Raw genomic sequence first — 27,723 nt, 5'->3', positions numbered from 1 at the left:
CCCCCCCCCCCACCCCCCCCACCCACCCCCCCCCCCCACCCCCCCCACCCACCCCCCCCCCCCCCACCCCCCCAACCACCCCCCCCCCCCACCCCCCCCCCCCCCCCCCACCCACCCCCCCCCCCCCACCCCCCCCCCCCCCCCCCCCCCCCCCCCCGGGTTGCTGCTGCTACTGTCCCAGTACCCTATCGTTGAGCCAGAAAGTCGAGGAAAGGTTGCCACCGTTTAAAGAACCCTTGCACCGATCCTCTCAGGGCGAATTTAACCTTCTCAAGCTTAATAAAGCCCGCCATGTCATTGATCCAGGTCTCCACGCTTGGGGGCCTCGCGTCCTTCCACTGTAGCAAAATCCTTCGCCGGGCTACTAGGGACGCAAAGGCCAGCACACCGGCCTCTTTCGCCTCCTGCACTCCCGGCTCTACCCCAACCCCAAAGATCGCGAGTCCCCATCCTGGCTTGAGTAACCAACACCTTCATGTGCGGCTTAGACTGATCCATTTTCAGGTTCAGCACTGTATTCAAGTCCCCACCCAGAATTAACTGATGGGTATCCACATTCGGTATGGTAGTCACCATCCTCCTCATAAACCCTACGTCATCCCAATTCAGAGCATGCACGTTAACCAACACCACCAGTCTCCCCTCCAAAAGGCACATTACTGTAACATATCTGCCCCCCTGATCTGCCACCACCTTCTGCACCTGAAACATCATTCTCTTGCCCACCAGTATCACTATCCTGGAGCCCTGCTATCAAAGCCCATGTGGAACGCCTGACTCAGCCAGCCCTTCGAAGCCTCACCTGGTCCTTCACCCTCAAATGGGTCTCCTGCAACAGCACCACGTTGGCTCTCAAGCTCTTTAACTGTGAGAAGACTCTCGCTCGCTTCACCTGTTCACGCAACCCCCACATGTTCCACGTCACCATTCGAACCAGGATTTTCTCACCGCCCCCTCCCACCCTCTCTTTCAGTCATAATCGCTGGCCCCTGCCCCACCCTGCGAGTGGGACATAACCCTACCCTGAGACACCATCAATCAACTACCCCCTCCCCTTCCCAGAAACCCCCCCAGCCACTTTCTCTCAAAACCATCTCTCTCTGCATACTCCCCACCCCCCACCATTCACACCTTGCAGGCTCATCGGCACTGGTCAACACAGGTTTTGATGGCTGCGGCCCTTCTCTTCCCCCCCCCTCACGTTCACTAGCCAACTTGCGTTCGCTAGCGAGGTGGCCTCCGCCAGGGCCCCCTTCTCCCACATGCCCAATACAAAAAAGACAAAAGGCTCCCCCATACCCAGTCCATCCAAACAACCCAACATAATAGACCCCCAAACAAAGGGAAATAAATCCCAACATATTACCCCGATGGCCAAAAACCATCCCCTCCCAACCACAACATAAAGAAAAACAAAGTCCAAATTTAGTTCAGTCCCAATCCTTCATGAACGGCTCTGCCTCTCCGCTGTCTGGTGTTGCATGCAACTTTTAACTTTGCCAGGTAGATCACCCCAAACCACACATTGCTCTTACACAACGCTGCCTTCGCCCTACCTAAGGCTGCCGGCCGTCTTGCCAGCTCCGCCATGAGATCTTGCCTTCCCACCTCACCTCTCGATTCTGCTTGGCCCATCTCAGCACTTTCTCCTTCTCATACATGGTAGCTATGAAAACAAACTATCACAGCTCTTGGTGGCTCATTCGCCTTTGGCTTCAGCCGGAGTGACCGGTGAGCCCTATGTGCAGCATGGTTGCACAGTGGTTAGCACCGTTGCTTCACAGCTCCAGGGACCTACGTACGATTCCCCTCTTGGGTCACTTTCTGTGTGGAGTCTGCATGTTTTCACCGTGTATGCGTGAGTTTCCTACGGGCGCTCCGGAAAGTACTCCATCGCCTCTTGCCCTTCAGCCTCTCAGCCAGTCCCACAATCCGCAGATTGTGTCGCCATGACCTGTTCTCCAGGTCCTCCACTTTGGCTCTTGGTCCTTCATTACTTTCCTGCACCCTCAGCAGCTCCTCTCCCAACGAGGTGAACTTGTCACTCTGCTGTGACAATGGCTCCTCAACCCCCTTCAACACCTCTCCTTGCTCACACACTGCCATCAACGTCTTTTTCAGTGCTCCGTTTATCAGGGCCAGCATATCATCCACCAACTCGTTGAGCGAGGCCGTCATCCCCTACCGATACTGATCAAAATTGGGGGCCTCACGGTAGCATGGTGGTTAGCATCAATGCTTCACAGCTCCATGGTCCCAGGTTCGATTCCCGGCTGGGTCACTGTCTGTGTGGAGTCTGCACGTCCTCCCCGTGTGTGCGTGGGTTTCCTCCGGGTGCTCCGGTTTCCTCCCACAGTCCAAAGATGTGCGGGTTAGGTGGATTGGCCATGCTAAATTGCCCGTAGTGTAAAGGTTAATGGGGGGGATTGTTGGGTTAGGGGTATGTGGGTTTAAGTGGGGTGATCATTGCTCGGCACAACATCGAGGGCCGAAGGGCCTGTTCTGTGCTGTACTGTTCTATTCTATGAAAATGCTTACTGAACTGCCACTCAAACGTCATCGCCATCACCTCAGTCAGCTTATCCACTGTAATGAGTGCAGCCCCATCCAGCGAGCTTGCTCTCGCCAAGTTTCCTCCCAACAGAACTCCGCATCAAACCTGAGCTCTCAGGCAGAATATCGTTCACACCTTTTCAACCCGTACTTTTCGCCTTGTTTTTCAATGTCAGGACATTGATAAAATGCAGAGCTGGGCTGAGAAGTGGCAGATGGTGTTCAACCTAGATTCATTTTGGAAGGTCGAATTTGAATGCTGAATACAGGGTTAAAGGCATGATTCTTGGAAGTGTGGAGGAACAGAGGAATCTAGGGGTTCAGGTACACAAATCCCTCAAAAGTTGCCACCCAGGTTGATAGGGTTGTTAAGAAAGCATATGGACTGTTGGCTTTCATTAACAGGGGGATTGAGTTTAAGAGCCGTGAGGTTTTGCTGCAGCTTTATAAAACCCTGGTTAGACCAGACTTGGAATATTGTGTCCAGTTCTAGTGGCTTCATTATAGGAAGGACGTGGATGCTTTGGAGAGGGTGCAGAGGAGATTTACCAGGATGCTGCATGGACTGGAGGGCATGTCTTGTGAAGAAAGGTTGAGGGAGCTCAGGCTTTTTTCACTGGAGCGAAGGAGGGAGAGCGGTTACATGATAGAGGCGTACAGGGTGATGAGTGGATAGCCAGGGATCTTTCCCCAGGGTGGAAATGGCTGTCACGAGGAGACATAATTTTAAGGTGATTGGTGAAGGTATAGGGGAGATGTAGGTTCTTTACAGAGTGGTGGGTAAGCGGAATGCACTGACAGTGGAGGTGGTGGAGTCAGAGCCATTAAGTACATTTAAGCAACTCTTGGATAGACACATGACCAGCAGTAAATTGAAGGGGTATAGGTTAAATTGACCTTAGATTAGGATAAATGATCAGCACAACATCGTGGGCTGAATGGCCTGTACTATTCTGTACTGTTCTATGTTCAATGTTCCAAGAAATATCCTTTAGTTGCTGCAACTATCCTGCTGATCAATCATATAAAATTTCCCCCAAATCTGGGTGAAAAGCGCCAAAAGCCGAAAGCTCTAGCAGGAACCACCCAATGTGCGACCTCCACCGACATGTTGCCACCAGAAGTCTCATTCTGGCCTCTTGTGCAGCCCCGGTACAGTAGCTTCAGCTGCTTTGGTTCTCAGCTCTGGAATTCCCTCTGTAAACTTTTCACTCTGTCTACCTCCCTCTACTCCCATAAGGAGGCTCCTTAAAACCTACTACAAAAGTTAGTTCTGTTGAAAGGTTATTAACCTGAAATGCTAACTCTGTTTCTCTCCCTGCAGCTGCTGCCTGGCCAGCTGAGTATTTCTAGCGTTTTCCATGTTTATTTACTGTTTGAAACTTACCACTATGGTCAATCCTTTGGCCAACTTGTCCAAACCTCTTGTGTCGTTCCACAAAGCACTTTGGAATGTTTTAATATGTTAAAATGTTGAATCTTTAGCTCAAATATCCACACTATCAAACAGCCATGCAGCTTGACCAGTTTCTTGCAATGTATTCATGATGACTAGTGTTGATAATCCCGAACAAACAAGGAGAAACCGCACCCGCTTTCCGCATCACTGCACTATGCAAACCAGCTCCCCTCCCTCTGACATACCAAAACAAAATGTTCAGATCAGAAATACTAAAAGAGACCTGCCTAATTCTCTGAATAAAGCACGTCTGACAAGGACAAACCTATCCAGATCAGCAATTTATTTATAATGACAACTGCAAGAAACAATAGGTTTATAAATCCACCTGTTATATTAAAATTAATTTGTGTTAGCCTTTAATGATGCCAGAAGCTTTCTTATCTACATTCCAGAAAAGGAAATTCTTTTGTAAATAAGGCACCAATGTGGGAGTATCTCATGTTCAACCAGGCTTGAGCAATAAATGGTGGCATGTTTTGCCAGTGATACCTACACTCAGAGAACGAATAAAATTCAAAAATATATTAGTTTTGGCTACTTGACAGATATCAGTAAAATTACATACTTTTATTTACGGTCTGGCGTTTGTTGGCAGAGAAAACATCTTTAAAGCCATATTTACTCATTTTACAAAATAAGGGGGTGGGGTGGACAGGGGAATACCGGTACCTGGAGAACCAGAATTAGTTTCCACTGCAAAGCTGTGAGAAACATGGAATAAACTCAACTATGCAGCCAAGTGGGTGAACTCAAAATGGAAGAAAATGGACAGGTATACTGTGCTATATTTTAAAATCTTTGTCACCGAATCGGCTTCTTATTTTTAATTACATCCCAAATAATCAGTGCTCGAACATGAGCTTCTCCTGATCTTTCCCTCCTTACCCACCATAAATAGACCTATGGATTTGTTGCAAGGTAGATTTGAACATTGCACATTTTAAATCCACAAAGAAGGAATTTTCAGAGAACAAAAAGCCCCACTTTCTCTTGTTTTGTACTCACATGTCTATACCCTTGAGAAAAATCACCAGAGACCTCTCCTATCACAGCCTTGCAACCAGCAGGACAATTCTTGCTAAAAACAAAATAAAAAATATAAAATTAATTCAACATTCTTCTAAAGTGTAAGTGTAGTAAATCAGGATGCATGCTTCAGTGTTAGAATCACCAAGGTTCCAACAGAACATAACACTTGACTCTACATCATTATTAAAAGGATCAACAACCACAAAAGAGCTATGACTATAGTCGACCTTCTAACTCACTGTCATTTCAAGGGCAATAATTACTCATAAAATTGGTTCTGAAATGTAACAAAAGGTTTCTAACAGCCTAAAAGAGCCCTTGAATTTCAAACAAATTTGTCTATACATATAGCACTTGGCTGAGTTTTCATCCTTGACATGTCTCAGGTTGGAAGGCAGTCGGAAAAGATGAAAAACAACAATCAGCTTTCAAGTGTTTGGTAAATACGTTTCTATGAGAAATTGTGTCAAAACCGCATCTTTAAAAAGATAAAAATTATTGGCATTGAAATGCACTTTATCTATGATTCCCTGATATCTCATTGTACTTCATATAAAATCATTAATTTTTAACTGCAGTGAACTTACGTAGGTGAATATGGAATCCTTATTCGTAAAGCAAATTTCCAACTAAACTAGTTAATTTGTTTTGTGTTCTGGTGGTTGAAGGAAGAATGCCAGACAGGACACTATGGGTGGGATTTTCCAGCCTCCCAGCGGCACGCCATTCGCTGGTGGCGGAATACTTTGTTCGTGCTGCTGTCAATCGATTTCTCATTAAAGCCACCCCATGCCGCCAGGAAACCACAGGCGGGGGTGCACTGCCAGCGGGAACAGAGTCCCGTCGCCAGTAAACGGCCGGATAAATCTGGCCTATATCACATACCTTCCCCTTCATTCATTCCTCCCTTATCTAGACCCCCCCCCCCCCCCCCCCCCCATTCTGCACTTGCTCATAAACTATTAAATCACTACTTTATTGCAGTTCTGATGAAAGGTTACTCCCTCCCCAGAGACAATCAGACTTGCTGGGTATTTCCAGCATTTTCTGTTTTTACTTCAGTATGATTGTTTCTTTCACAGATGATGCTTCAGATAACAAGCATTCATCCTGCACGTTGCATTCAACATGGTACCTAGATTCTATTCTCAAATCATTGTGTGAGTTTGAAATCCATGAGCGGAATCTTACCATACTTTTTGCAAAGTGTCAGGCTCAGATGAAAACTGGCGGGTAGCTCCCCAGTTGCACAGACCAGTTTTCTTGCCAGATCTTGAGACTCTCTGAAAACAAAAATGAGTGGACGTGGTTTGCGCTGTCATTATCGCGGGAAGGGGACTGATAAAGCTGGCACCCGAGTCCACAGAGATCGGGATGCCATCTTTAAACGGCACCCCAATCAGAACTAAACTTTAATTCTCCACCAACCCCACAATCACAGAAGTATCGGCTTCCCCCACTCCTCAGTGTCCGCTCCCCCCACCCCCGTCAACCCACCCAACGGGCGGCACAGTAGCACAGTGATTAGCACTGCTGCTTCACAGCTCCAGGGTCCCAGGTTCGATTCCCGGCTTGGGTCACTGTCTACGCTGAGTCTGCATCTTCTCTCCGTGTCTGCGTGGGTTTTCTCCGGGTGCTCTGGTTTCTTCACACAGTCCAAAGATGTGCGGGTTAGGTGGCATGGCCGTGTTAAATTGCCCTTAGTGTACACAGGTTGGGTGGGGTTACTGGGTTGTGGGGATAGGATGGAGGTGTAGGCTTGGGTAAGGTGCTCTTTCCATGGGCCGATGCAGACTCAATGGGCCGAATGGTTTCCTTCTGTACTGTGATTTCCATGATTCTATGATACCTGGAAGTTCCCCTTCACTGCCTGCTTTGTTACCCCCGCCACACCACACATTGCTGGAAAGTCCCATGGGGTTCCCACAATGGCCCGTACTGGCTTTGCCCCTGGCACTAACCCGTCACAGGCTGGAGCTAACAGAGTGGCACTGTTCCAACCTGGCAGTGCTAACCTGTGACAGGGGCCAGTGGCAGATGTCCCCCCTCCCCCCCACCCCAAGGCGCTACGTATCTCTGCATTCCATTAAAATGAGGCTCCTGCCCCTTGTGGGCGTGGACCTCATGACGTCACTGGTGAGGGACGGGGAAAATCGTGAAACGCGATTTCTCCGGGGAGAATCATGCTTCCCGATTATCTCCGTATTTTCCTCCCGCATCACCGCTCACTCTGACTCGTGCTGAAAATTGCCCCCCTCTAACTGTATAAACAGAATAATCACCTAATCCAAAGTTATTAATTGGATTGAATTACAATAAAAGGATGAAAATATCCTCGTAACTATCAGTTTCCTAATTCAAATAGAAGAAAGGAGAGAAACATGTTTTACAATAGTGATTGTAATTTCCAAAGATAAGTATTGTAATCTGTTTAGAAATGATAGGTACATGAGGAGAGAAAAAAAAGATCAGAGGTTCTCAGTGAAAAAGCTCTCTGTGGAGTCCGGGGCACAAGGATTGTGGCAAAGAGGTGGAGAGAGAGGGAGAGAGGGAGGGAGAGAGGGAGGGGGAGAGAGAGAGTACCAGCAACGGTGATGTGCTGAGCAAGCCCGGGAGGAAAACAAATTGGAACAAAATTGTATTAGTTGAATTTTGCCCAAGTTTAAGAAGACAGGAAAACTAAAATCCCTCAGCAGCCAGGAAAAGATGTCAGCAAACAGGAGCTCGATGGCACGAAGAGATGGCAGAAGTGATGGAAAGAGCCACGACCAGCAGGCAGACAAGATGGCAGACACAGGAGGCAAAGGTACCCTGGCCCCACAGGAGAGAGGGCGGCCGGTGACCCGAGCATCAGCATTCCCCTCATCACCTGAAGATGGATGGAAGAGTTTCCTGATGAAGGATGTGACCGCCATGAAGGAAGCAATCAGGATAGAAATCCAGGTGACGGTCAAGGTGGTGGTGGCTGAGGCGATGGCCACCATGCAGAAAGCAATTGATGGGATGGGTAAGAAAGTGGTGCCTCAGGAGAGGATGAACCTCGACCTGGAAAAGGCCTCGACGGACCAGAGCAACAGAATTGTTGCCCTGGAGGCAGAAGTAAACAGGTCCAGGAGAACTTAAGGGGGAAAACCGCGGACAAAGAGAACAGGTCCCGACGACAAGACATCAGGATCGTGGGCTTGCAGGATGGCAAGGACCCAACGGACTATGTCGTCCAGATGCTGGACGACCTAGTTGGGAAAGACAGGTTCCCCAAACTGAGCTCGACAGAGCGCACAGGTCACTCAGACCAATACCCAAGGACGGGGAGCAGCCGAGGACGGTTATCGCAAAGCCCATCGAATCCAGGACCGTGAGAAGATCCTGTGGTAGGCATGCCAGTCGAGAGCGAGCACCTGGGAAGGACAGAAGATCAGAGTTTATCAGGACATTGGGGCAGAGCAGGGCTGTGTTTAACCAGGCGAAGTCAGCCCTATACAAGAACTGGGTACATTTTGGTATGCTTTTCCCGGCCAGGCTCTGGGTCACATAGCAAAAAAAAATATTACTTCAAACCCCCGGAGGAAGCAAATCAATTCATCAGAACCAACGGCCTGGGCAAGGGACAGGCACAACAATAATGAGATTTGTGCGGTGAAAGACTTAAAGAGTAAATGACTCATTGGACAGTGAGCATGTTTGCACGGCACTGCCCTGTCTCGTTCTGACCATAAAGGGAAGACTGGGTCATAGAAAGAAGCGGGGACTGAAGAAGCAGGTGATGGTTTAAACTGGGAAAACGGGCAGTCCACGGGTATAAGGGAGGGGCTAGGTCAGCTCCAGGAAGGGGGGGGGGGGGGGGGGGGGGTGGACCACCACACTAGCAGAAATAGCTAGTGTAATTATATGAATATCGGCTTAACACTAAAGGGTTAATTATTACATCGCAGTGTAATTCAAACACTAGAGGGCACCACCAGTTCTCAGTATAAAAATCAAACCTCAGGGAATCTTGGGTAGTGTTAGAAGAGGAGAGAGACAGATCACAACTCAAGGACTAGTTTAGGTTAGAGAGAATTAGCATGTGGCATTCATTAGTTAATACTTAATCACAGAATAAAGCTGTAAGAGGACTTTAACCTGTTATTTCCCAGGAAGGAAGGCTGTGCACTAACTCTGCCAGACACGGGGGACCTTCTACAAACACAGGGAAAAGCCTGGCCTCACCCTGGCTCACTAGCTGAGGAAGCAGGCAGCCACGAGAGTGATAGCTCAGGTGAAGGATAGCAAAAGCAGACTGGTAATAGAGCAAAAATAGGTCAACCAAACGTTTGAGGCATTCTACCGGGGGCTGTACACCTCCGAACCTCCCCAACGGGAATGCGGAGATGAAATAGTTCCTCGATGGACTGGACAGGCCAGTCATGGGGGACGATAGATGGGGGAGCTGGTAGCAGCAATAGGACCAGGAGAGACCATGGAGAACATTAGATCCATGCAGGCGGGAAAGGCACCGGGACCCGACAGGTCCCCAGCAGACATCTATAAGAAATTCACGGCAGCACTGGCCCCACAGCTACGGGACATGATTCGCTAGCAAGGGGCATCCTGCCTCCTACGCTAACACAGGCCATGATATCACTGATACCCAAAAAAGACAAGGACCCAACGGTATGTGAATTGTATAGACCCATTTCTCTGCTTGATGTCGCCGCAAAGATACTCGCAAAAGTCCTGGCCAAGAGACTGGAGAATTGCGAACCACAGCTGGTCGCAGAAGACCAGAATGGCTTTGTCAAGGGTAGGCTGCTAACTGCGATCATCAGGCGACTGCTAAATTTAATAATGACCCCTTGAGGGGAGAGAATGCAAAAGGTGATCATCTCCCTGGACGCAGAAAGACCTTCGACAAAGTCGAATGGAAGTAACTCATCGAGTGCACCTCCGAGAGTGGGGATAAAGGGGTCTTTTTCAGCATGGCAGCCGGTGACTAGTGGTTTGCCTCAGTGGTCTGTGCTGGGACCGCAACCTTTCACAATATACATTAATGATCTGGAAGAAGGAACTGAAGGCACTGTTGCTAAATTTGCAGATGATACAAAGATCTGTAGAGGGACAGGTAGTATGGAGGAAGCAGGCAGGCTGCAGAAGGACTTGGACAGGCTGGGAGAGTGGGAAAAGAAGTGGCAGATGTGAAAAAGTGTGAGGTTGTGAACTTTGAAAGGAGAAATGAAGGCATAGACTATCTTCTAAATGGGAAGATGCTTAGGAAATCAGAAGCACAAAGGGACTTGGGAGTCGTTGTTCATGGTTCTCTGAAGGTTAATGTGCAGGTTCAGTCGGCAGTTAGGAAGGCAAATGCAATGTTAGCAATCATGTCAAGAGGGCCAGAATACAAGAGCAGGGATGTACTTCTGAGGCTATATAAGAATCTGGTCAGACCCCATTTGGAGTATTGTGAGCAGTTTTGGGCCCCGTATCTAAGGAAGGATGTGTTGGCCTTGGAACAGGTCCAGAGAAGGTTCACAAGAATGATTCCTGGAATGAAGAGCTTGTTGTATGAGGAACGGTTGAGGACTCTGGGTCTGTACTCATTGGAGTTTAGAAGGATGAGGGGGGACCTTATTGAAACTTACAGGATACTGCGTGACCTAGAGAGAGTGGACATGGAGAAGATATTGCCACTTGCAGGAAAAACTAGAACCAGAGGACACAATCTCAGACTAAAGGGATGATCCTTTAAAACAGAGATGAGGAGGAATTTCTTCAGCCAGAGGGTGGTGAATCTGTGGAAGTCTTTTGCCACAGAAGGCAGTGGAGGCCAATTCACTGAGTGTCTTTAAGACAGAGATAGATAGGTTTTTGATCAATAAGGGGATCAGGGGTATGGGGAGAAAGCAGGAAAATGGGGATGAGAAAAATATCAGCCATGATTGAATGACGGAGCAGCCTCGATGAACCAGTGGCCTAATTCTGTTCCTATGTCTTATAGTCTTATCGAGGTACGGGAACGGTTTGGGCTGGGGATAGGATTCACCTCGTGGGTAAAACTCCTATACAATGCCCCCAAGATGAGTGTTTGGAACAACACCACCAATACTTCCAGCTGCAGAGAGGCATAAAGCATGGATGCCCGCTGTCCCTGTTCTTGAAAATACAGAAAAATGTGTCATTTGAAACATGGAAGTCTGGCAATATCTGGTTTGAGAGGGTACAGGGAAAGATCCCACAAAAGTTTCATAGCAGCTTCAAAGAGCAGGGTTGTAAAATGCAGATTCTTGCTCACAAGCAGGCTAATCAAACACACCAGTCTCATGTGGTAAGCTAAAACAATGGCTCACACCTTCATGGAATGTAACTATCTCAGGAAGCATCTGAAAAAGCATGGATGAGGGTTTCAATTGCATTAAGTGACGAATGTTTAAAACAGGCAAGTCTTTCAAGTCATAACCAAGTTAAATTTTAGCATACAGCTAAAAGCAAAGTTTCACACCTTAATTGAAATAAACTCTCTTAGTAAACAGCTGGAAAGGATGGAAGATACTCAGTCAAATTTGGTGTCAAATTTAAAGTGTAAAATTCTATGAACATCAAACAATTAAAAGAAAATTGGAGACGACCTGTCTACGAGAAACATCATGTAAGTCAAAATCAAAGGCAAAGTTATGAGCTGGGGACAATTGGAAAATTAAACGATTTGAAATCACAGAATTAAAAGTAACACCTATTGAAACCAAAGCATTGTTTAATCAGATCTGAGAGGAGACGATATGCCCAAAATGAATAATTAGTTGTAGTAAGATGTTTACATCAAAGATACTTTTAAACTATCAAAGTGAAACAAGCCCATTTACAATAAAGTCGTTAAAACTTAATAACTCTCAGAAAGAGAATATAAACCCAGGGAGCAGAAGCAGAGGACAGGACAGAGGGCAGAGGAAACCAGCAACAGGAGAGAAGGGGAGGAGAACTCAGAGAGAGAGAGAGAGAGAGAGCTCGGTCATGGGAAAGACAAGACAAGCAGCCGAGTTTAAACAGCTATACATCTAAGGAAGGCTAGAATTTAAACAGGAGTCAGAGTCAGCTTAGAGATAGCTAGCAGAGCCAGCTCTCACAGCTCGGTGCATGGGAAGAACAGGACACAGCAACCGAGTTCACCAGCGAATACAACTCAAGAAGACCAGATTTTAAGAAGATCGATTGCCAAGGTGGGCCTGAAGCAGCCAGAAGCAAGATCCTTTTTCCTTTCTGTAAAGAAAGTGTTTGCAGCTTTTAAAAGAAAAAATATAATAATAAAAATAACTTAACCTGAAAAAGTGGTTATTAGCTTACTTCACTTCCTTAATAACGCAGGACCCAGGACATCAATGCTATTAAGGGGTAAGTAGGTAAAATTCTTCGGTGAAGGTATGGGTTATACCGGGGGATAACTTGAAAAGATAGTTTGACCTGAATAGCATCCACAGAAGCCTGCACTGGAGTCAGGGAGTGAGAATCCCTGTTCACCATTTAGAATATCAACCTTTTTTTGGTATAGGGGGAATTCTAAGAATAGTGGTGAGTTTTAACTTCACCCTCTCTTGTTCGCGCTGGCAATCGAAACACTGGCAATCGCTCTGCGGGACAGAAGAGCATCCAAAGAGGGGACAGAGAGGACAGTATCGCTCCATGTGGATGACCTGCTTCTCTGTACCTCAGACCCACTAATGGCATGAAAGCAATCATGCAACTTCTGAGAGAGTTTGGAGCCTTCACAGGCTCAAACTGGGCAGGTGCGAAGCTTTCCTGGTGAACCTGAGCAGGGGAGGGACAGAACTGAGGGACTACAATTCAAACCAGTCCAAAGCAAATTCCACTACCTGGGGATCTAGACAGCTCATGACTGGACACAGATCCACAAATGGAATCTGGCCAGTCTGGCGAAGGAAGTAATAAAGGACCTGGAGAGATGGGATGCATTCCCGCTTTCCCTGACGGGAAGTGTGCAGACAATCAAGATGAACGTACTGCCGAGGTTCCTCTTCCTGTTGAGATCCATGCCGAATTTCATTCCCAAGGCCTATTTCCACAAATTAGACAAAATGATTATGGCGTTTGTGTGGGGGAGTAAGAAACAGAGGGTCCCCAAGTCAACACTGAAAAGGAGGAAACACATGGGTCGGTCTGGCCCTGCTGAATCTTCAGTACTACCATTGGGCGGCCACAGCCGAGAAGGTGTGAGGGGCTGGATATGAGAGCCAAACATAGAAAGGGTGAGGCTGGAGGAGTCCTCCTGCAAGGGAACGACCCTCTGAGACCTAGCCATGGCAGTGCTCTGGAGGGCGGGGTGTGAAGAGACAGAGACTGTGAGCCATGAGATGCTTCCCTTAAGCATCCCTATGTTACATGGTCATCATCTCCTCATCTTACATGGTCATCCTGAGTTTGACTGCTCAGCTCATCATTCCACCCACGTCCAGTTCGAGCCCCCCCTCCCCCCTCACAACAACCAACCCCTCGCCTGGCCCCTTCTTGATCATGTACTTGACATTGCAGCCCTGTCCCCATCAGTGACTTGCACCCAATCCTTGATGCGAAAGCCTCTATCCTCACCACCAGTCCCTGCCAAATGGGATACTAGTGGCTGCCTATGACAAGTGTTAGTGATGGGCTCTGTGGCTCTTGTCCTGGTTCTCCCAGTTGGGTCTATTGTGAATGTCCTAATTGAATGGGCCTTTTGCCTTTCTGCCAGAATGGTGGCAGCTGGTGTGGTGGAGACATTCATACCACCAGGTGTTGGGACTATGTTGAGATGCATGCGGACATGTCCTACAGATGGAGGCAACTGATGGGGGTGTGCCTTTGCTGGGAGCTTGGCTGCAGTGTGATGTGGAGCCTGGGTTTGACTCCAAGGGTGTGACAAGGAGCTGTCTAGGTTTCCTGGACTTGTCTGGTACCCATATTTCATAGAATTTACAGTGCAGAAGGAGGGCCTTCGGTCCATTGAGTCTGCTCCGACCCTTGGAAAGAGCACCTCACTTAAGCCTACACCTCCACCGTAACCCAGTAACCCCTCCTAACCTTTTTGGACACGAAGGACAATTTATCATGGCCAATCCACCTAACCTGCACATCTTTAGATTATGGGAGAAAACCAGAGCACCCGGAGAAAACCCACACAGACACGGGGAGAATGTGCAGACTCCACACAAACAGTGACCCAAGCCGGGAATCGAACCTGGGCCCCTGGAGCTGTGAAGCAACTGTGCAAACCACTATGCTACCGTGCTGCCCATTCTCATACCGTGTGATACCAATGGTGCGCAGTTGACATGGGTGGCCTGGAGACATTGCCTGAGCTTTAGCAGTAGGTTGCCTGAACGTCTCACTAGAGAGGCTGTTACTCTGAGAGTGGGCCAGGAAGGGTCCCAGCGGCCACTGGTGCAGGGGTCCACTGTGTGGGGTTAGCTCTGTTAATCACCTTCTTTCTCTGCTGTGGAGCTGTGCATCGAACGAGTGAAATGAGGAGTCCCAACACCTGGTGGTCTGGCGATTGAGCATAGCCATGTCCATTCTCTTGATTATACCACTGATACATGAGCGTTACCAGATGAGCAGGGTAAATAGATATCTACGTGGTTAGGAGACCTTAAAGCATTTCAAGGGTACTGGCAGCATTTAACAGTTTAAACAATCTGGAGCCTGTAAGTAACATCTAAGGGGTGAGTTGCTAGTCTTTTACAGTAGCGATGGGAGGTTTAGCCATGGCACCCCGATCCTGAGGGGGGCATCTCGGGTCCACAACCTTGCCACCCAAGTTGGTCCCCACTAGTTCCAGAGCTCCAGGCATACATCACCCAGCAAGACCGAAGACAATGAAAAACATACTTGTCCCCCTCAAACACCGTGGCGCCAGGACCCCGTTTGTAAATACTTGCACCAAATCATACTCGCGTGGTTCTCAGCTGGAAGGGGTGGGGGGGGGGGGGGGTGTGTTTCCTGCGCATGCGCAGGGGGGGGTTCTTCTCCGCGCCGGCCATGTTGCAGCCCTCCTGCAGATCAGTGGGACCCGATCGTGGGACAGGCCACCATGCCCCCCCCCCCCCCCCCCCCCCACCCCCCCCCGGGCCGGATCCCCCCGCGTTCCCCCGGGGACTGCACCAGCCGGCCTACCGGCCAGGTCCTGCAGTGTGGGACCATGTCCAATTCACGCCAGCGGGACTGGCCAGGAACTGACGGCCGCTTGGCCCATCGGGGCCCGAAGTATTGCCGGGCGGGGGGCCGTTGGCAGCGGCCCCTGACAGGCGCGGTGTGATCCCCACCCTCGCCCGGAAACCGGTGGCAGAGAATACGGCAGCCGGCGTCGGAGCTGGATTCATGCCGCCCCCCCCTCCTGGGATTCTAAGACCTGGCCGGGGGGGGGGGGGTCGGAGAATACCGCCCATCGTGTTTAGCCTTAGTTAGATGGTCATAACCCAATTAGTGAGATAGATATGATGTGGTTAATGGGAGGAGCCAGGGCTAAAGCAGCCAGGAGTTTAATTTTAATCTGTCTATGAACAGATCAGCAGTTTCTGGAGTTTCAGTTCAGTTAAAGATTTGACTGTGGACAGACTTGCAGACTCTCTCAAAGCAGTTTATTCAAGACAGCTCTTTACAAAAGTATTCCTGAGTTGGCTAACTGTAACGGGGCTGGTTTAGCTCACTCAGCTAAATCGCTGGCTTTTAAATGAAATGAAAATCGCTTATTGTCACGAGTAGGCTTCAATGAAGTTACTGTGAAAAGCCCCTAGTCGCCACATTCCGGCGCCTGTCCGGGGAGGCTGGTACGGGAATCGAACCGTGCTGCTGGCCTGCTTGGTCTGCTTTAAAAGCCAGCGATTTAGTCTGGTGAGCTAAACCAGCCCCTAGCAGACCTAAAGCAGACCAAGCAGGCCAGCAGCACGGTTCGATTCCCGTACCAGCCTCCCCGGACAGGCGCTGGAATGTGGCGACTAGGGGCTTTTCACAGTAAATTCATTCAAGCCTACTCGTGACAATAAGCGATTTTCATTTCATTTTCTGTATTTAAATGTGGATTTTGACCGGAGATGGGCTTTGCTTGAGTGGAGATAAAAGATAGCAGTTAGGAATTAGTGTTCCATTTCATTGTTAAGCAATGTTTAACTGATAATTGTAAGCTATTTCCTTATGATGGTAAACTTAGTGATAAAGTATATTTTAATATACCGTATCCTTATTTGTGCAGGGTGTCACTCCAAGAGCGATGCATCCCTTCCTCACAGTCTTACAAATTAAAGTAAATATTGGGGTTTCTAGCCGGTGTCCTAGCAACTGTTGGGGTTTGGTCTGGGATCAAAATAAGGTTACTAGCAGATCAAGCATGATCTTATTCAATGGCGGAGCAGACTCGTGGGGCTACTCCTGCTCCGATGTTCATATACATTCGCTATTGAAGGATTCATACTGAAAATGACCTTTATCATTCCATACATCCATTTAAGTTTAGCAAAATTATTTCTCTCATTTCTTCCCCCTCTCCAGAACAAATATAAAGTGCGGCATGATGCATTTAATCTCCATTCTTTTCAATGATTGACAGGAACCACAGAAAGACATAAAACCATGCACTGTGGATAGCGTGATAGTTTCTACTCACACCACAAATTAGTATTCTGCGCATCCATTTCCTCTGCAAGCACATCATTATCCTGTGGTTTTACTCTGCCTATTACTGAAGCTACACAAACCTATCGGTCAAGAAATCTTAACGGCAATGTTGAAGAGGGACTCATTATCTATAATAACAACCATTAAGGACACAGACCAAGTGCTGAACTTTTAATGGCCGCATAGGCAGGACTGAAGGCAGACAGGCTGATAATTTCCTGGATTGGCCGGCATGCTGACATGTTCCGGCCTCAAGCCATTTTGGAAGAGTCTGCTGGGGTGTAAACAATTAAGATTTTAATCCACCTATTAAGATCAGTGTACAAACACCAACTGGAATTTTCCAGCTCTGGCCTCCTTTTATTTATAAAGTTTTTACAAAGTCTTCAGAAGGCAGTTCCATCTTGAGGCACCCTCTCTCACTCACACACATTGCAATTTCCACCCCCGACAGTGCAGCTGCCGATGTGTCAGTGCTGTAAGGCCTCCCATTGAACACCCCCCTGCCTTAGTTGGATGTGACTCCCTAAGGGGATCACTTAGTTAGACACTGCTTCAGAAATCACCCACTGGTCCTGATGTCATGTGTGGGTTTCCAACCCACATTCTCTCCTGACCTACAAATGAAACTTCAGCTCCAAGAGTTTCTGCTTTGGGTATAGTCAGTGATCAATTGCGCTCAAAACTGTTTTAGTTTTGGAGAATTATAGCTTTGCTCAAGTTTCCACTCAAACTAATCTGCATATCAAACATAAAGGGCGGGATTCTCCATCCTGCCGCATCCGGTTTCTGGTGCGGTGCGCCCACGTCGGCAGTGGGATTCTCCGTCCCGGCAGCCGGCCAAATGGGGTATCCCATTGTGGGCACCCCACGCCGTCGGGAAATCCGTGGGCGAGAGTTCGCTGACGGCGAAGCGGAGGATCCACCGACGGAGAATCCAGCCCATAATCTGTCACGAACCACCAGCACAATCATGTTGTGTTTTTAGGTGTATTTATGTTTAAAATAAATAGGTCAAGGAATACTTAAAGCAAAATTTAAGAGTGAACTCCTGATGAACCTTTAATACAGTTGAAAATGGCACTGGTCACAAAACACAATATTTTAATCACTGTTCCCTACGCTGTAATCAGCATGCCTGAATAGCCTGATTGTAAAGAAAACTAAAACCATACAGAAGCACTGGTAGAATAGATTAGCGTACAATACATGTATTTTAAAAAAATCAATGTAAAATAATCAATTAGTGCCCTTGCACTAATAAAAAATTAAGATCCTCCACTACAAATGGATTCAATTAGTTGAAACACAAAAAGGTGATTAATTTGATCCAGGACATGGTCAGTTTCGTTGTAAAAGTACGACCTCACTCAGTGGACAGGATTTGGTGATTTGGGTCAGACCCCTGATGTTGGGATAAAATGTGGGTCCTGGCCCCATAATGCATTGGTCACCTGAAAGTGATGTTACCTGAATAGGTCAATTACTGACAAAAGAGCCATCTCCCTGGATGGTAAGTGGTGTCCCGCAGGGTTCAGTGTTGGGGCCACAGCTGTTCTCTTTATATATTAACGATCTAGATGACGGGACTGGGGGCATTCTGGCCAAGTTTGCCGATGATACAAAGATAGGTGGAGGGGCAGGTAGTATTGAGGAGGTGGGGAGGCTGCAGAAAGATTTAGACAGTTTAGGAGAATGGTCCAAGAAGTGGCTGATGAAATTCAACGTGGGCAAGTGCGAGGTCTTGCACTTTGGAAAAAAGAATAGAGGCATGGACTATTTTCTAAACGGTGACAAAATTCATAATGCTAAAGTGCAAAGGGACTTGGGAGTCCTAGTCCAGGATTCTCTAAAGGTAAACTTGCAGGTTGAGTCCGTAATTAAGAAAGCAAATGTAATGTTGTCATTTATCTCAAGAGGCTTGGAATATAAAAGCAGGGATGTACTTCTGAGGCTTTATAAAGCACTAGTTAGGCCCCATTTAGAATACTGTGAGCAATTTTGGGCCCCATACCTCAGGAAGGACATACTGGCACTGGAGCGGGTCCAGCGGAGATTCACACGGATGATCCCAGGAATGGTAGGCCTAACATACGATGAACGTCTGAGGATCGTGGGATTATATTCATTGGAGTTTAGGAGGTTGAGGGGAGATCTAATAGAAACGTACAAGATAATGAATGGCTTGGATAGGATGGACGTAGGGAAGCTGTTTCCATTAGCAGGGGAGACTAGGACGCGGGGGCACAGCCTTAGAATAAAAGGGAGTCACTTTAGAACAGAGATAAGGAGACATTTCTTCAGCCAGAGAGTGGTAGGTCTGCGGAATTCATTGCCACAGAGGGCGGTGGAGGCCGGGACATTGAGTGTCTTTAAGACAGAAATTGATAAATTCTTGATTTCTCGAGGAATTAAGGGCTATGGGGAGAGAGCGGGTAAATGGAGTTGAAATCAACCATGATTGAATGGTGGAGTGGACTCGATGGGCCGAATGGCCTTACTTCCACTCCTATGTCTTATGGTCTTATCGTGGGCGGGATCTCAAAGCTGGAATGTCAATAGAAAGCCCTCCAGAGGTTGCAGCCTGCTACTGGAAGTAAGGGAGAGAACAGTCACCTCCACTTTGGGTCGCCCTCGCAGCCACTTTTTGAAAATTTGAAAGAAAAAAATTACCCACAGCTCTCAGGCCACCACTGTGGGGAGGGGTTAGAAGCCCCGGCTGTGGCCAGATATACAGGGAATGACTCAGAGGCATCTTGGAATGCTGGCCCCTTGGTTTGCCGCCGGCTTACCACTCGCTGTGTGACAAGGGCGGGCGGGCGGGGGGGGGGGGGGGGGGGGGGGGGGGGGGGGTGTGGACGACCCGCAGGCCAGCTGGAATGTTCCAGTCAGGCACTTACAATGAACCTTAATTGCGCAATGTTATCTCAACAAGCTCGGGGCGGTAGCCGTTCTGTCCCTTAACTGGCCTCCAACAAAATGGTTTGGGGGAGGGATGGTGCCAACAAACCAGCACACAATGACCATCCTGCCCACATATCAAGGTAGAAATTGTGGCCAATGTTTCTTACACTAACTCAGAAAATCATGGAAACATCAAACAAATTGTATTGATGTAATTGGTGCTTCTTTCCACGATTTCTTGCACTGTTTTGGCCACTGTCCATTTAATTATGCTGAAAATAATTGGCACAACCTCTTGCACATTAGCTTTTAGTCTAGCCAATACCAAAAAATATTATATAGAAAAATGTCTCCATTCAGAAACGTGTTGATGTTAAAGCCTTACCTGAACCGTGGCTCATTGTAATGGTTTCCTTTATCCAGACATGTAATTAAATCTGCATGGAGTAAAAATCAGGATTAATACACATTATAAACACATATGCACTGCAGCAATGCTGACCTTTAAAGGGAAGGACTCACCAAATATCAACCATAAGTAGGATTCCCTTTTATAAATCTACAATTTATAACTGGTAATCAAGTCCAGTTTATGAAGTCAAATTTTATCACATGGAATGTGGGAATCCAAATATGTTGTTGATCACATTTGGTGATTCCATTCATTTATGTATGAATATCCTAAACATGTGACCTTGCACATAATATAAAGTATTGTATACAATAATATTCAAATTGTCAACATTGTTTTAAAAACAGAAAAGGGCTGGGCCAAGATTTTTATAAAATTTGTTTTTATTCTCCTTTTTCACATTTTCTTCAAAATTTACCCCCACGAATAAACAGTGACGGATACAATGTCAAACCCCTTATTAACACCAACGATTCCATCCTTACCCACCAACTCCCACACAACAGCCCGCATGACAATATAAGCATCAAATAAAGAAAACCCAGAAAAAGAATCAGAAATCGGCCATGATCACCATTAACATGTGTGGTCCACCCCCTCCCCCCCACAATCGCTAATATACAAGGCTATCAAATCCCCGAAAGTGTACAATGAATGCCACCCACGAATTGCTAACCCCCCCTCCCAGACTCCTCCCCTCCACTTCCTCTCAAAAAGACCTCACCCAATATTGGTCCCTTCCCCAACTGTGCACCCCGGCTGTGCTCATCGAAACCAGTGTGGAGGCCCCTGACCGGGGCACATTCCCCCCCCCATCCCCCCCCCATCACCCCACCCCACCATCCCCCCCCCCCTCCCCCCCCCCGCCCGGCCCCAGGAAAACAAAAAAGTCCCCATGAACACACAACCCCAGCATACACACACAAGCCACAAAGAACCATCATTGCAAAGGAAAGCCCCAACTCCTACCTTGTCCAAATAGACAGCATCGACTCATTTAGTACATACATAACATGCAGTGAAAAGATAAAGCTACAGACAGTTACATACTCTTCAACCAGCCCCCTACCCTCAGTACAAGACCAGTCCTCAGTCCCATTTCTCAATTCTGCCAAAGCCCTTCTGCCTCCGCAAACACCTCCGCCGCTTCCACCGTCTCAAAATAAAAGTCTTTGAATTTGTAGGTCACCCTCAACTTAGCTGGATACACTATGCCGCACCGCACCCTGCTGTTATACGGTGCCGTCTTCACTCAGCCGAAGGCCGCCCGCATCCTCACCAACTCCACCGAGTCCTGGTAAATGCGCATACCAACTCCAACCCACTGCACCTCCCGCTTCTGCTTTGCCTACCACAGGACCTTCTCCTTCACGCAGTACCTAAAGAAGCAAACAGTCACCACTCTTGGCGGCTCACTGGCCTTTGGTATAGGCGTCCACGACCTAGGAGCCTGATCCAGTTCATATCGAGAGGAATCTTCCCCCTCCCCCAATAACTCCTTCAACATCGTGGCAAAACACTCCGTCGGCCTCGGGCCTTCCACCCCTTCGAGCAGACCCACAATCCTCAGGTTCTGCCGCCTGGATCGGTTTTCCAGGTCTTCCATTTTGGCTCCCTTTTTCACAGCCTTTTTTCTTTGAGCTTTGGGCATCTTTCTTCTCTGTGCCTTCCCACTCTTGTTTCCTCAAAAGGTTGCTCCTGGAACCGGATATCAATATTCCGAAAAATCAATTCTGAGGCGGGAGCCCTCCAACGTGCGGCTTCTTCCTACGCGCTGCCACCTGATGTCTCAGGGCTGGGCTAAGGCAACTGCACATTTGACTGTGACTGCTGAAGTGTTCCCTGACTGGAAGGGAACATTCCTGCCTGGTGATTGTCGCGCGATGTCCGTTCATCCATTGTTGCAGGGTCTGCATGGTCTCACCAATGTACCACGCTTCGGGACATCCTTTCCTGCAGCGTATGAAGTAGACAACATTGGCCGAGTCACACAAGTATGTACCACATACCTGGTGGGTGGTGTTCTCACGTGTAATGGTGGTACCCATGTCGATGATGTGGCACGTCTTGCAGAGATTGCCATGGCAGGGTTGTGTGGTGTCGTGGTTCTGAAGGCTGGGTAGTTTGCTGCAAAAATGGTTTGTCTGAGCTTGCGCGGTTGTTTGAAGGAAAGTAGTGGGGGTGTGGGGATGACCTTGGCAAGATATAATCTTCATCGATGACGTGCTGAAGGCTGCGAAGAGGATGTCATAGTTTCTCTGCTCTGGGGAACACTTCAGTGTTCCACCTTCTAGTCTGGGAACACTTCAGCAGTCAAGGGTATTCAGCCTCTGATCTTCAGGTGAGCGTTCTCCAAGGCGGCCTTCAGGACGCGCGACAACACAGATTCGCCGAGCAGAAACATATCGGCAAGTTCTGGACACATGAGTACGGCCTCAACCGGGACCTTGGATTCATGTCGCATTACATCCATCACCCACCATCTGACCTGGGCTTGCAAAATCCTACCAGGAGTTTAGAGTACAGCTGACTGGAAGCAGAGTCGGAGGGCGGAGGTCCAGTTGGTCCACGGGGCAGCTAATTCTGTAAAGTAAGAGGGGATGGAGGCTAGGGCAGTTGCATGCTCCTCCTGTAGGATGTGGGTGGTGAGGGAAACCACTGGTGTCCCCGCTGACTATACCTGCGGGAAGTGCACCCAACTCCAGCTCCTCAGAGACCGTGTTAAGGTACTGGAGCTGGAGCTGGATGAACTTCGGATCATCCGGGAGGCAGAGGGGGTCATAGAGAAGAGTTACAGGGAGGTAGCCACACCAAAGGTACTGGACAAGAGTAGCTGGGTTACAGTCAGGGGAAAGAAAACTAACAGGCAGACAGTGCAGGGATCCCTCGTGGCCATTCCCCTTCAAAACAAGTATACCGTTTTGGATGCTGTTGGGGGGGATGACCTACCGGGGGAAGGCCCCAGCGGCCAGGTCTCTGGCACTGAGTCTGGCTCTGGGGCTCAGAAGGGAAGGGGGGAGCATAGAAAAGCAATAGTAATAGGAGATTCAATGGTTAGGGGAATAGATAGGAGATTCTGTGGTCGCGAGCGAGACTCCCGAAAGGTATGTTGCCTCCCGGGTGCCAGGGCCAGGGATGTCTCTGATCGTGTCTTCAGGATCCTGAAGGGGGAGGGTGAGCAGCCAGAAGTCGTGGTGCACATTGGTACCAACGATGTAGGTAGGAAAAAGGGTGTGGAGGTAATAAACAAGTTTAGGGAGTTAGGCTGGAAGTTAAGGGCCAGGACAGACAGAGTTGTCATCTCTGGTTTGTTGCCGGTGCCACGTGATAGCGAGGCTAGGAATAGGGAGAGAGTGCAGTTGAACACGTGGCTGCAGGAATGGTGTAGGAGGGAGGGCTTCAGGTATTTGGATAATTGGAGCGCATTCTGGGGAAGGTGGGACCTGTACAAGCAGGACGGGTTGCATCTGAACCAGAGGGGCACCAATATCCTGGGGGGGAGGTTTTCTAGTACTCTTCGGGAGGGTTTAAACTAATTTGGCAGGGGAATGGGAACCGGATCTGTAGTCCAGCAACTAAGGTAGACGATAGTCAGGACGCCAAAGCACGTAGTGATGCATTGGGGAAGGTAACAATGACAAAGGAGAGTACTTGCAGGCAAGGAGATGGGTTGAAGTGTGTATACTTTAATGCAAGAAGCATCAGGAATAAGGTGGGTGAACTTAATGCATGGATCGGTACTTGGGACTACGATGTGGTGGCCATCACGGAAACTTGGATAGAAGAGGGGCAGAAATGGTTGTTGGAGGTCCCTGGTTATAGATGTTTCAACAAGATTAGGGAGGATGGTAAAAGAGGTGGGGGGGTGGCATTGTTAATTAGAGATAGTATAACAGCTGCAGAAAGACAGTTCGAGGGGGATCTGCCTACTGAGGTAATATGGGTTGAAGTTAGAAATAGGAAAGGAGCAGTCACCTTGTTGGGAGTGTTCTATAGGCCCCCCAATAGCAGCAGAGATGTGGAGGGACAGATTGGGAAACAGATTCTGGAAAGGTGCAGAAGTCACAGGGTAGTAGTCATGGGCGACTTCAACTTCCCAAACATTGAGTGGAAACTCTTTAGATCAAATAGTTTGGATGGGGTAGTGTTTGTGCAGAGTGTCCAGGAAGCTTTTCTAACACAGTATGTAGATTGTCCGACCAGAGGGGAGGCCATATTGGATTTAGTACTTGGTAATGAACCAGGGCAGGTGATAGATTTGTTAGTGGGGGAGCATTTTGGAGGTAGTGACCACAATTCTGTGACTTTCACTTTAGTAATGGAGAGGGATAGGTGCGAGCAACAGGGCAAGGTTTATAATTGGGGGAAGGGTAAATACAATGCTGTCAGACAAGAATTGAAGTGCAGAAGTTGGGAACATAGGCTGTCAGGGAAGGACACAAGTGAAATGTGGAACTTGTTCAAGGATCAGGTACTGCGTGTCTTTGATATGTATGTCCCTGTCAGGCAGGGAAGAGATGGTCGAGTGAGGGAACCATGGTTGACAAGAGAGGTTGAATGTCTTGTTAAGAGGAAGAAGGAGACTTATGTAAGGCTGAAGAAACAAGGTTCAGACAGGGCGCTGGAGGGATACAAGATAGCCAGGAGGGAACTGAAGAAAGGGATTAGGAGAGCTAAGAGAGGGCATGAAAAATCTTTGGCGGGTAGGATCAAGGAAAACCCCAAGGCCTTTTACACATACGTGAGAAATATGAGAATGACTAGAGTGAGAGTAGGTCCGATTAAGGACAGTAGCGGGAGATTGTGTATGGAGTCTGAAGAGATAGGAGAGGTCTTGAACAAGTATTTTTCTTCAGTATTTACAAATGAGAGGGGCCATATTGTTGGAGAGGACAGCGTGAAGCAGACTGATAAGCTTGAGGAGATACTTGTCAGGAAGGAAGATGTGTTGCGCGTTTTGAAAAACTTGAGGATAGACAAGTCCCCCGGGCCTGACGGGATATATCCAGGATTCTATGGGAAGCAAGAAATGAAATTGCAGAGCCGTTGGCAATGATCTTTTCGTCCTCGCTGTCAACAGGGGTGGTACCAGAGGATTGGAGAGTGGTGAATGTCGTGCCCCTGTTCAAAAAAGGGAATAGGGATAACCCTGGGAATTACAGGCCAGTTAGTCTTACTTCGGTGGAAGGCAAAGTAATGGAAAGGGTACTGAGGGATAGGATTTCTGAGCATCTGGAAAGACACTGCTTGATTAGGGATAGTCAGCACGGATTTGTGAGGGGTAGGTCTTGCCTTACAAGTCTTATTGAATTCTTTGAGGAGGTGACCAAGCATGTGGATGAAGGTAAAGCAGTGGATGTAGTGTACATGGATTTTAGTAAGGCATTTGATAAGGTTCCCCATGGTAGGCTTATGCAGAAAGTAAGGAGGCATGGGATAGTGGGAAATTTGGCCAGTTGGATAACAAACTGGCTAACCGATAGAAGACAGAGAGTTGTGGTGGATGGCAAATATTCAGCCTGGAGCCCAGTTATCAGTGGCGTACCGCAGGGATCAGTTCTGGGTCCTCTGCTGTTTGTGATTTTCATTAACGACTTGGATGAGGGAGTTGAAGGGTGGGTCAGTAAATTTGCAGATGATACGAAGATTGGTGGAGTTGTGGATAGTGAGGAGGGCTGTTGTCGGCTTCAAAGAGACATAGATAGAATGCAGAGCTGGGCTGAGAAGTGGCAGATGGAGTTTAACCCTGACAAGTGTGAGGTTGTCCATTTTGGAAGGACAAATCTGAATGCGGAATACAGGGTTAATGGTAGGGTTCTTGGCAATGTGGAGGAGCAGAGAGATCTTGGGGTCTATGTTCATTGTTCTTTGAAAGTTGCCACTCAAGTGGATAGAGCTGTGAAGAAGGCCTATGGTGTGCTAGCGTTCATTAGCAGAGGGATTGAATTTAAGAGCCGTGAGGTGATGATGCAGCTGTACAAAACCTTGGTCAGGCCACATTTGGAGTACTGTGTGCAGTTCTGGTCACCTCATTTTAGGAAGGGTGTGGAAGCTTTGGAAAAGGTGCAGAGGAGATTTACCAGGATGTTGCCTGGAATGGAGAGTAGGTCATACGAGGAAAGATTGAGGGTGCTGGGCCTTTTCTCATTGGAACGGAGAAGGATGAGGGGCGACTTGATAGAGGTTTATAAGATGATCAGGGGAATAGATAGAGTAGATAGTCAGAGACTTTTTCCCCGGGTGGAACACACCATTACAAGGGACATAAATTTAAGATAAATGGTGGAAGATATAGAGGGGATGTCAGAGGTAGGTTCTTTACCCAGAGAGTAGTGGGGGCATGGAATGCACTGCCTGTGGTAGTAGTTGAGTCGGAAAATTTATGGACCTTCAAACGGCTATTGGATAGGTACTTGGATTAGGGTAGAATAAGGGAGTGTAGGTTAACTTCTTAAGGGCAGCACGGTAGCATTGTGGATAGCACAATTGCTTCACAGCTCCAGGGTCCCAAGTTCGATTTCGACTTGGGTCACTGTCTGTGTGGAGTCTGCACATCCTCCCCGTGACTGCGTGGGTTTCCTCCGGGTACTCCGGTTTCCTCCCACAGTCCAAAGATGTGCAGGTTGGGTGGATTGGCCATGACAAATTGTCCAAAATTCTATGATTAACCTAGGACAAAAGTTCGGCGCAACATCGTGGGCCGAAGGGCCTGTTCTGTGCTGTATTTCTCTATCTATCTATCAACTGTCCTGGCTTGAGACAATTCACACCTCTTAACCTGTGATTATCCCTCTCTCCAGTTGCCCTGTAGACATAATTACTTGCAAGGACTCGCATTCAAAGTATCGTCTTGCATCTTTGACTTTGCATATGTTTCTGGAACCCACTTCTTCATTCACCTGAGGAAGGAGCTGTGCTCCGAAAGCCAGTGATTTGAAACAAACCAGGTGGACTTTACCTGGTATTGTAAGACTTCTTACTGTACTCTAAAGTTAAGTCAAGGTCTTGTATGAACTTGTTCTGTAATATAACTTATGCGTGTGTATGATTGTACAATTTTACAATGTGTGCATGTGAATAAATATTGATTTGTTAATAAACAAACTTGCAGTCATTTGTCCACCGTATATGGGTTGAGACATACTGTGGTTTCGTGACAACAGGGTGTGGTTGAATGCTTGATGTGCATGTATGTGTGTGTGCGTGTCTGGTGGGGGAATGTGAGGGATGGGAGTCATGCCAGGGGCACAGATGTGGTGATTCACCCAAACTGCCCCAAGGAGATTGTTTACCTTCTCTTGGCACTGCTTGCCAGTCTGCCTTGGGAGGCTGTCCAGCACTGGCCACCTCCGTCCAGCTTCCTGGAAGAGGTGTGCTGCCTTTCCTCCACTGCATCCAACATTCAGTCCAGCTCAGCTTTCGCAAATCTGGGGGAAGAGGCGGGGGGGAGAGGGGGGTGCAGCTCCTTGTGGATCCATCTTCCTGACTGGAATGAGGGTATTTGAGCAGTGGCATGCTTATAAACAGCTCCAGCTCATCAAGCTCTCCAGCGCCAATTTCAGCCCCAGCCGGCCCGCCGATCGGTGGGCCCCGATCGCGGGCCAGACCCCATCGGAGGCCCCCCCCGGGGGACGGAGCCCCCTCTCCCCCCCCCCCCCCCCCCCCCCCCCCCCCCCCCACAGGCAGCCCCCGACCCTTCGCACAGAGTTCCCGCCGGCAGCGACCAGCAATT

General features: G+C 48.2%; 1 protein-coding gene across 4 annotated transcripts in view; it reads right to left on the bottom strand.

The window, feature by feature from the left end:
• The window catches only part of dcbld1 (discoidin, CUB and LCCL domain containing 1), a 158,771-nt gene that overhangs the window by 58,042 nt on the left and 73,006 nt on the right, over nucleotides 1-27,723 (bottom strand). For all 4 annotated transcript variants that reach the window (XM_038799668.1, XM_038799666.1, XM_038799670.1 and 1 more), the window contains 2 exons: nucleotides 19,965-20,016; nucleotides 5,021-5,093 (listed from right to left, as the gene is read on the bottom strand). In XM_038799668.1, coding sequence (XP_038655596.1) covers nucleotides 5,021-5,093; nucleotides 19,965-20,016 — 125 coding nt within the window. The remainder of the gene's footprint in view (nucleotides 1-5,020; nucleotides 5,094-19,964; nucleotides 20,017-27,723) is intronic.

The sequence above is a fragment of the Scyliorhinus canicula genome, chromosome 6 (genome assembly GCF_902713615.1).
Source record: "Scyliorhinus canicula chromosome 6, sScyCan1.1, whole genome shotgun sequence".
NCBI lineage: Eukaryota > Metazoa > Chordata > Chondrichthyes > Carcharhiniformes > Scyliorhinidae > Scyliorhinus > Scyliorhinus canicula.
The sequence above is the reverse complement of the archived record's forward strand: the minus strand, read 5'-3'. Positions and strand labels throughout refer to the sequence as shown.